General features: G+C 37.1%; 2 protein-coding genes across 3 annotated transcripts in view; one reads left to right on the top strand and one right to left on the bottom strand.

Moving 5' to 3' along the window:
* Positions 1–5,138, top strand: part of ppp2r5d (protein phosphatase 2, regulatory subunit B', delta) — a 49,265-nt gene extending 44,127 nt beyond the window's left edge. Inside the window, exons 13-17 of the mRNA XM_065251315.2 lie at positions 98–199; positions 565–637; positions 2,386–2,433; positions 2,567–2,683; positions 2,829–5,138. Of these exons, the coding sequence (XP_065107387.1) occupies positions 98–199; positions 565–637; positions 2,386–2,433; positions 2,567–2,683; positions 2,829–2,966 (478 nt within the window). The 3' untranslated portion in view covers positions 2,967–5,138. The remainder of the gene's footprint in view (positions 1–97; positions 200–564; positions 638–2,385; positions 2,434–2,566; positions 2,684–2,828) is intronic.
* Positions 5,027–7,689, bottom strand: mea1 (male-enhanced antigen 1). Of its 2 annotated transcripts, none has more exons than XM_065251325.1 (4): positions 7,572–7,689; positions 7,057–7,359; positions 6,696–6,804; positions 5,027–5,668 (listed from the first exon to the last, which is right to left on the bottom strand). In XM_065251325.1, exons 2-4 carry the CDS (start codon positions 7,333–7,335, stop codon positions 5,505–5,507), a joined length of 552 nt encoding a protein of 183 aa, XP_065107397.1. In that variant the 5' UTR covers positions 7,336–7,359; positions 7,572–7,689; the 3' UTR covers positions 5,027–5,504. The 2 variants fall into 2 exon arrangements, with proteins under 2 accessions (XP_065107397.1, XP_065107402.1); XM_065251330.1 differs by having other exon boundaries at positions 7,057–7,356; positions 7,572–7,674.
* Positions 7,690–10,274: the final 2,585 nt, after the last annotated feature.

The following is a 10,274-nucleotide window of genomic DNA, read 5'->3' on the forward strand; positions in this document are numbered from 1 at the left end:
TTTTCCTGGAAAATATATGCCTCTAATATGTAAATGAACTTTCATTGTTAGTGTTTTTTGGGTTGTCTTACTACTAATAATGGCATTTATGGTGCAGGACAATCCATGGGCTTATCTACAATGCTTTGAAGCTCTTTATGGAGATGAACCAGAAGCTGTTTGATGACTGCACTCAGCAATACAAGGCTGAGAAACAGAAGTAAGTCAATGGCTAAAATAGCCCCCTATAACCTTAAATAGCGAGAGAACATGCATTTTTAGCGATTTCCCGAAATTATAGTGGGTCGCAATGCAATAATAAGTGTACAACTCACAGCTATCCGTTCTTACTCGTTTTCATTTACTCCTTCGATTGAACTATATTAATTTAGTGGAATAGTGGGGAATAGTGAATGAGGGTGTAGGGGGCTATTTTGGCACAGCCAGTGAGATTGGGCAGGTGTTTTTGATCTGTCTGAATGGTTTTGTGAAGAGCTCTGCTTGTGGTGGCAACATTTATACATACTGTTGCTGTTATTTTCTTTGAAAGAGTGTAACTGTTTTTGCTTTCCTGTTTGTTCCTAGAGAGAAGTACAAGGTGAAGGAACGAGAAGAGATGTGGCATAAAATTGAAGAGCTGGCGAAACAGAATCCTCAGGTAATACATGAGAGACCGTTTAAACTTTACACCGAATGTTTCTCATTCACAAAAAAACAACGTCAAACATGTGTTTTTTTATTATGATATACAGTGGTGTTCAAAAATCGAGTCAACCATCTTCTGGCACCTAGAAACAGATATTTCAGCCCATGATACACAGAATACAGTCAATTATTGTTTCAGAAACTGCATCTTTAATGTCACCCCAGAAATGTTCATTGGGGTAGAGATCAGAGAATTGAGCTGGACAACCCAGTCATTTTTGTCTGGAAAGATTTTGCCCTCTTGCTTGTGTGTTTGGGGTTTTGTCTTGTTGAAACACTAATTTTAGAGACATTTCCTCTTCGGCAAAGGGCAACATTATCTCTTCAAGTATTCTGATGTATTCAAACTGATCCATGTTCCCTTGTATATGATAAACAGGCCCAACATGGTAGTATAAAAAACATCCCAATAGCATGATTTTTGCATCACCATGCTTAACTGTCTTTACTGCGTACTGTGGATTGAATTCAGTACCAGGGGGTCATCTGAGGTTCTGTCGATAATAGGGGTGTGACGAGATCTCGTGAGATTTTATGTGTTTCGCGAGATTACATGTGGAGGTGAAATGCTGGCCATTTCTCAAATAAAAGACTGCATCCTTCGGAGGTCGCATTTTTAAACTGCATTTACTCCCATATGTTGATTAATCAACACTGGCCGCCACAAATAGATTTTTCATGATTCCCATTTACATTTTAATTTTACTATTTAAAACGGCTTAATTCATTGCAGCGAGTGATCAGCGCGCCTCCATCCTCCCTCTCTCGTCGTGTGCAGCGCCTCAACAGTGCGCGCCACTGGCCCCCTCCCCTCTCTTTGAAACGCGCCTCTCTCACATAACCGTGAAAGGTATTTTAACCCCGGATTTCCACCGACGGCATTTTCTGGAAGGCATTAAACTTTTGTGAAAATCTAGAAAAAAGTTGGCGCTGGCTGGCAAAGTGCCAGCTGTCATTTTTGAAATATTCAAAGAAAACATCAAAAAGCTTTAGTCCTAAGGTAAAGGTCTTCAAGAGTCCACTTGAAACCGAAAAAATGATGTCCAACCAGAATTGAATGAAGCTATTATGACTAAAGCTCAGCTAGGACCAGGTCGGGTCTGTGCCTGTTTATGGCCTTGGGTCTACGGTAATTTAAAATAAATGTGCTTTCACCGTTTGGGCCCAATTATGAGGAGAGAAACATTAAATACTTAGGAGAATAAACCTTTATCATTTATGGATGTGATTAAAATTTTAGCACTTCATGAGGAGACGGTGGCTCAAGCAGTTCAGCACATACTCCACCACACATTTATGTAAAGTGCATTTTTGGAAAACACGTAAAAATGAACAAAGTTCCCTTGCACAAAATAAACATCTTAACACCTATCAGGTAATGCCTCTTGATGTATTACAATGCGTCTTCATGACACATTTTTTTAGGCTTTGATATTTTGAAATTGTTTTAAAGCGAGAGGCATTTTGTGCAAACAGAGCTTAGTGTGTATAGTGTAGATATCATTATTTATTACCAATGGGTTTATTGTTTTCTATACACTACTACTCCAGACAAGTGTTGTTATCAGTATTTATCTCCCTTGAGTCGACACCAGCGGCTCTGAGAGCAAACACAAAGAGATGTTACTTTAATCAGAATGTGATAAGGGTTGTTATGAATGTCTGTGATTTTTATTCCTAACCTTTGTTTTTTTTTTTCAGATTACAAAGGTCCATTCTCCGCTTCGGCCTGGTCTGGCCCAAGACGAGGTTAGTCAATTTTTGTGTATATCACAATATAGTTTTTTTTGTTTGTAATTTACTGTTTCTACATAAAATCATTATATGTAATATAAAGAACATTCTGTGAAAAATACAATCTTTATATCTTTTGTACATGCAGTATATGATGTATAATGAAAACACGGGAGGAGTGCCCCTATTCTCAATGGAGACCGAGACTCCTACAGCAGAGGACATCCAGCTCCTGAAGAAGACTGTGGAGTCGGAAGCCACACAGGTACAATCAAATGTATAGTTTTAATCGGGTACAAAAGTGTCCAAACAGAAGACACACACGCACCCGTAGTTAAACTCCAGATAGATATGCACCGAAATCATGTTGGCAGCTAACGTTGTCTTAATAACCATAATGTTTCTTTTAGGGAATGAAAGACATCAAGAAAGACAAGGTTTTGATGAGGAGAAAGTCTGAGCTGCCTCAAGACGTGTACACTATAAAAGCCCTGGAAGCTCACAAGCGAGCAGAAGAGTATCTGACGGCCAATCAGGAAGCCCTCTGACCAGGGAGCACCGCCGCCCTCCACCACGCCTAAACTGTCCCTCTCGTCTTGGTCCAAAATTGTCGCCTGCTGAATAAACCTCTCTATTCATCTGCCTTTATCCATCCTCTTTCCTCCCTCGCTATTGTCTGCAACAATCCAGCCCACAGAGCAGTGGAGAGCTCCCATGCACGCCATCTCAAACCCATTTCCCCCCACAAATGCACACGAGTTCATAGGTTCTGATCCCTTAAACAAGGTTGTAAGAAAGCAAATCGGTTACAAATAATCCAGCTATGCTCATTTTTATGTCATTTTGTTTATTTCTCCACACTCCACTTCCAGGCATTTGTCTGCATGCTTTTATTCCATTTGTTCTGAATTTGCTGTTTCTGTGACGTGTTTGGCACAAAGGGACTGGACTTAACCAAATAAGTCATGTTACTCAAGTTAAAAGGGATAGTTCACCACAATATTTTCTTATCCTGATGAACACAAAAGAAGATATTTTAATAAATGATGGTAAGCACACAGCTGATTTCAACCATTGACTTCCATAGTAGGAAAACAAATATTATGGAAGTATTGCGATAAATGATAAAAAAGTTATGGTAAGCATACAGTTGACGGTACCCATTGAATTCAATCATATTTGTTTTCCCTACTATGGAAGTCAATGCTTACAATCAGCCGCTTGCCATCATTTCTCAAAATATCTTCTTTCGTGTTCATCAGAAAAAAAAAATTCATACAGGTTTTAAACACGAGGATGAGAAAATGACGACACAATTGAACTATCCCTTTAAATCAAGGGTGGGAATTCCTGCTCCTGGAGGGTCACTGTCCTGCAAAGTTTAGCTCCTAGGTGTATTTGATTTGGATTGGAGTTCATTTTTGCAGGACAGTGACCCTCAAGGACCAATGGAGACTTTGATCCTGTTTCACAGTTTCCGTATAGCGAGTAACCGTGAGAGAAGTAAGAGGCTTTATGTATTATAGATGATAAATTGGAGATAGCAACTACGTTGTTTCCTCAAAATTACAAAAGGGTAGTCCTGAAGCCATAAATATTGACGGTTGTTAGCCGCAGAAAGACTTTAAAATCAACTTTCATGAGGATGGAGAGGCTGAAGAGTTTGTGCTGTTTTCACATTGTGCCCATTGTTCCAGAATGCACTTTTGTCTCGTTTTAAGTCTAATATCTCTCAAACAAATACCTACAAAATAAGATCAGCTTTTGTAAGGTGTTTTGTTTTCCTTTAAAGCTTTTTATGTCGTATAAAAATTAAAATTCATTAAAAAGTAACCACGCCCAAGTTTAGGGAGTCTTCTACAAACTCAGCCCGAATAATAGCTCTTATTTTGTCTTCTCCTCCTCTCTTTAAAGCACGTAAACAATATTTCTTTTTCAGAAATAAGTATATAATCCTATTGTGTAGGAGGATCGTGTAGGGCTTTATTGTACACGTATGAAGAGATACTTGCTTACCTATTCAGGCTTAATATATGGGAAAAGACAGCCTTTGCAAATATGTGTGTATTGTATATTGTCGTGTATATTGCACCATGTATTCCCTCTTTCTGTATCACATTCACTATTCTTATTTTTTTGCTTGTATGACTCCATCTGATGCATGATGTCCCCTCTCTGTTGTAAAAGTTTTTCTTGTGATGTCACTCTGATCATTCCAATAGTGAGGGAACATTAACAAGAAGCGATACGCACTGACATCCTTCGATCGCTCGACGTGTGCATACTTTTTTAAATTTTGTGCAGATACAATCTACAGTACGCAGTGCAGAGAGGAAGTCTTTAAATCATTAGCGGACTATCAGCGTTCAAGGGCATGACTTGCCACCGTACCTGCCTCTTAAATGAACATTCCAGAAACAATCAGAGGCAACTCGCCCGCTTCCTCCTTGCATTCAGAAGGACATCTCAACCCGACAGGGGGACGGGGCCGGCGTTCGGCTTGCCAGGCAGCAACAAGAAATGAGATATTAACGTATGGGTCTCTCCACACTCGCCCGCTCCTTTCCCCCTCCCCAGTCTAACACTAAATCTTAAAATGCTTTCCAGGTCATATGTACATATGTGTACTTTAATTAGGTTGAGCATTACATAGTATGAAAGTCATATTTTGTACAGATGTCCATGTATGTACAGAACAAAAATAAAGAAAGAAAAGAAGAGATGGCGATGTGTGTAGTCAAAGCAGTGCAAGATACACATTTGATTTTTTTTTTTTTACAGGTGCTGGTCTGTTAACAATCAGATAAATGTGACTTAAACAACACTTAACTAATGCAGCAGGTTTAGTCTATACATTTGTGCACTAGCCACCAATCTTACAAAAATCCTCGACTTTAAGCATTAATTGTATTTAAGAGTAACATAAAAACACTGCATAACTTGTGAGTGATACATTTTGGGTTCAGACTCACAACAACTAAAAAGTTAATCATTTGAATTTCAGTCCATATTTTACGTGGTTTCTTCAGGGTTGCTGTGTGTCAGACGCTTTTAATGTTTGTAGTGGATGAGATGAAACGGCTTCATCACTTGCGTTCCAGTCTTAGTCCTGCAGAGCTTTGTCGGGTCTGAAGTGTCTGCTGGACCATATCCTTCCACTGGTCATCTGAGATGTCCCGGGCCCAGGCAGGGATACCCAGCGTTGGCAAATTTACAGCGGCCATGGTCCTTTTCACCAGCTCAACATGATCTGTAAACAAAAAAAATTGTGTTTTGCAGGGTATGATAGTAACTTGACCCTGCAATATCGGCCAGGAAGTAAATATTAAGGTTAGATCCATCGGCTGATAATTATGTCCAACTGGAAGTAGCCATTTGGCAGATGGTTTTATGTGAAATCACTTCAGAAAGGATTTAAAGTACACAGTGTGAGAACCCTGAGATTTGATCCCCACATCCTTTGGTTTCTCATTATGGCAAGCTATCTGCACCCTTGTCAGTTGATAAAATTTGCAATGTGTATAGCTTTGCTTGTCAGTTACATTTTTTTTGTCCACCCTGCTCTCGTTATTTGTGCCGTTGTTTAAAAGACCCACCTGTGTTGGGTAAGTTACTCTGAAGATGTAACTAGTAATTAATTACTTTTTTAATCATGTAATAAGATTATTGTACAAATTACTCTCTCCAAAAAGTATTTACTCACTTATTACTTTCTAAATCCTATTTAGTAAATGATACAAATGGATTGCTCGAAAAATCATATGAAAGCACATAAATTATTCTGGTCACACTTTAAAGTCCAATTCTTACTATTAACTACCCCAATATACTCTTAATTACGGCTTATTAATAATTAGTAAAGTAGTTAAGTTTAAAGGTTCCAAAGAATGCATTTAAATAATCTGTTAAATTGTTCTTTGATATTTACATAGAAGGTCTGTAACTTTATGAAGTGCAAAAATGATCCAGAAACATTTTACAAGTCCATTTACAACCTTAGGATTTGTCATTTGAATGAAATGGCCTATTTTTGCCCTATTTGGAAGGGCCATGAATAATAATGTTGAGCTCTGCTCTGATTGGCTCATGCCAGTAGCTCACATTAGTAAACAGACCTTATATTTGAGTCTGCATCAGATGAAAATACAAATTTTGAGGAATAATCAATTGTTTGGAGTAGGGATGTTAACAATTAATCGATCTTCGATTAATTGTCGATAAGAATTAAATTGATAAAGCTTAGCGATATATATATTAAGTTGCAAAAGCACTCTTGCCTTCATCCATGGGAATAGACGCGTGACTCATATGGGCAGCTGCTCCTTCAAGGTCCTCCTCTTCATCACTGTCTGGGGGTGGAGGCTGAGGTAAGAACAGACCCATGGCCTGCACAAATTGATAAAGATGACAATTATTATACTACTACATACTACTATATACTACTAGGTCATGACCTCAATAAATACTAAAAAGTATACTATAGTATTTACTACAGTTTATTCTTTCACAATAGTCAATACTACAGAACACTACTGCATACATTAACACATGGTAGTAATTAATATACTACAGTATTTTTCAAGTTTGAGTGTTTTGTATGCTTTTTGGGAATTTCTGCGCCTGAAACTCATGTAGTACCTCTATTCTCTCCTGGACCTCCTGAAGCTGATCGGCGGCGGTTCCTTCATCGGTAGCCTCTGCCTGTGTGCCGTTCATCCCGTCTGGGTCTTGGTTAAGAGGTTGATAATAATAGCCTTCATTGGCCTCATCCTCGTCTTCAGCACCTCCTTCATCCTCATCCTCTCCGTTCCACTCCTCTGGTACAGCGGTATCTAAAGGTCGATCCTGCACTAGATCCTCCTCTGAGTTCGGCAATATTCTCTCTGGACCCATCGCACGGGGCCTAGCCACTTCCATTCAAGAGATTCCCGCAGCTACCTGCTGGCATATTAAACCGAGTTATATGTGTTACAGGAAGTATTTACATATTGTCATTAAACAGTTTTGACGCATCTATCTGTCGAAGCAAACTACGATACACCTCGTTTACCTGGGTGAACATAAACAACTACAGTGCACTGACTAACATTAACAAATGCAATAACAACTCCAGAAACGAATGCAAACACGAGATCTGTTCAATATTTGTGTACCTGTTTGTTTTGTCGATCTCTTGTTCACCAAATATTTAGAAGAGATGTAGCTGTAGCTAAAGAGCTTTTATTTGCTTCCGGTATTGCGCAGACGCCAAACTGCGCATTGTATACGTCACGCTACGATATGCAAAATAACACATACAAATATGCATTTTAATCACTATTTGATAACAAAAAAATATTTATTTTTTGAAGACATATGATGAGATCTTTCATGTTCTGTAATTTATTTATTTATTTCTTTTTTTTGTCTTCTCTTCTTTTCCATCTGTTCAGATGACTTTGGATGTATTGTTAATACACTTTGTATTATATGCTACTTGTACTTAATATATGACATTTATGAATAAAAAAATACAAATATGTATTTAAACAGTTCCCAAATTTGTGACCTTAATTATTTAATTATGACACAAACGACTATTAAAATCAAGTGTAAAATTTGTGAATCTGTATAATGAGCTGATGAATTTTACATAAATCGCTTCATTACCTCAATTTTTTGTTGTTGTTGTTGCTTTTTTATTGTTTTAAATGTTGCCTTCCTTCCCTACTTTATACTTTTATTGTATTTATGTCTGGAACTGTTTTAAATTACTCTTGTTTATACATGCAATATAATTTTTAAAAAAATATGTATTATATATTTATAGTCATCATGGGTGTTTTTTACACCTAATTATTAATAAATCCGTTCTGCATTGCGTTTTTCCAATATTTGATTAGTGGTAAAATTTAGAATCACGGTTTCTTATTTCGAAGGCTGCAACCTCCGGAGGTCGCATATGCATGCTGCATACGTCATCAAGCCTGGCTTATTTAACTTAACTGAACATTAAATTCGCAAGTCATAAAATATTACAAAAATTTACGATTAACTAAGAATAATAGTCAACTTTATTATTATCTGAAATAAGACGGTCTTGACTCTTGATGACGTACGCAGCCTACAATTGCGACCTCCGGAGGCTGCAGCCTTCCCTTTGAAAAACGGCCATAATGATAAGTAATTTGGTAGGTCTTTAAATGTCCACTAGAAGTCGCCGGTTATCTCTGTTGTTAGTACAACGTTAAAGTAAACAGGAGGTGGTGGTTATTTTAATTTATTGTATTTTCTTTATCTTTTTAGCTGGCCTTTATGCGGAATGTAGACATAATACTAATTATAATATAACAACACCGACCAATCAGCTGAAAGATCGATGTGTGTGTGTGTATATCCAGAGTCGTATAATAACAGAGTTACGAAACGCTTTGATCTCGCCGCCGTGCGGTCACGTGATTCATGTAACGTTCTGCAGTTCCAAACCAAGCAGGGCTGTCAATCTGTTTGCATAGGTTTTCAGCTATTTTAGATAAATATTAGCTTGTAATGTGAATTGATCACTATACTTACTATGTTTATAACGTTTTTTTACTAGGGAGTGATGTAAATATAGTAAAACAGTTAATAAAGATAAACAGTTAATTGTGGCCCAAAGATAACTGTGGTTATCTATACCAACTACAGCAACACAGTTTATCTTTTATTTTTGTAGCAAAATATGGCTATATAAATGGCTATCAATCTGCTAAAAACATAATTCCTACACTTTTACTATATTAAAATCACAAAAAAAGATCGCCAACGCGGTTATTTGTAACAGTGAAGCATAACATAAACACACTAAATTAATATTTAATTGTATTTATAGTACACACATTAAATGTTAATATAATCATACATAATTTTCGAGGATACATCACTCGTATTACTTACCAAACACAATGAAACACATAGCAGCATTGTAAGCAGTGTGACTTTCTTATAAGGCATTTAGCTTGTCGCTGTTGCCCCCTAGTGTTACTCGTAATATATAAAAAAGATAAGTATAAAGTAGATGGCCACCAGTAATAAAATATTAAACCATTAAATCTATATTATTCACACATTATACACAACTCATTAAAATATACAAATTTTACTAGTTATTATTAACGATAATCATTACCACAGCAGAGTTCATAAAATATCACTGTTGACTATATTAATGAAATGTCCGAAAATGTAAAGAGAAACGGTAATTTCATCGATTTACCAGCAGGTGCCATTGAAATGAATGGGCTTCAGTGCTGCGTTTGGAACTATGCGTCACTACCGGTCACTACATGAAACGCTGTTTCTTCCGCATTCCATTCTTACAACGGACGTCTATGTGAGTGTCGTAACTCTATTATTATACGACTCTGTGTATATCTACGTGTTCGGTGAATTTAGTAACTGGATAATGTGTGACGAGCATCTAACTTTATCTTGGTTAGAATTGCTACGGTATTAAAATAATGCTTTTTATGTATCATAACTATTATCGTGTTCGTATTGCAACAAATGCATGTGATTAAAAACAAAGAATTGTTAAATAAATACACCAGAGATCAGAAACATACGCCCTCTTATGAAACGTACGGTACAGAATTACCACAATATGGTATTTTTCAATATAATCATTTCATTTTAGACAAGAGTTGAAATAAAGTTCTTGAAATTGCTCTGCAGATATCGTGCTCGTATTGTGAAATATTATAACTTTGTGTTTCCAGTAAGGCGATCACCAAAGATTATTGCATCTGCTGATAAAGTTGCCATTCTTGGTGTCACACATAGATGGCGACAAAGAGTCAAAAGTTGTGTATAATGCACGAAGATCTTCCCATTAGAGA

This window comes from Paramisgurnus dabryanus, chromosome 20, assembly GCF_030506205.2.
Source record: "Paramisgurnus dabryanus chromosome 20, PD_genome_1.1, whole genome shotgun sequence".
Taxonomy (NCBI): domain Eukaryota; kingdom Metazoa; phylum Chordata; class Actinopteri; order Cypriniformes; family Cobitidae; genus Paramisgurnus; species Paramisgurnus dabryanus.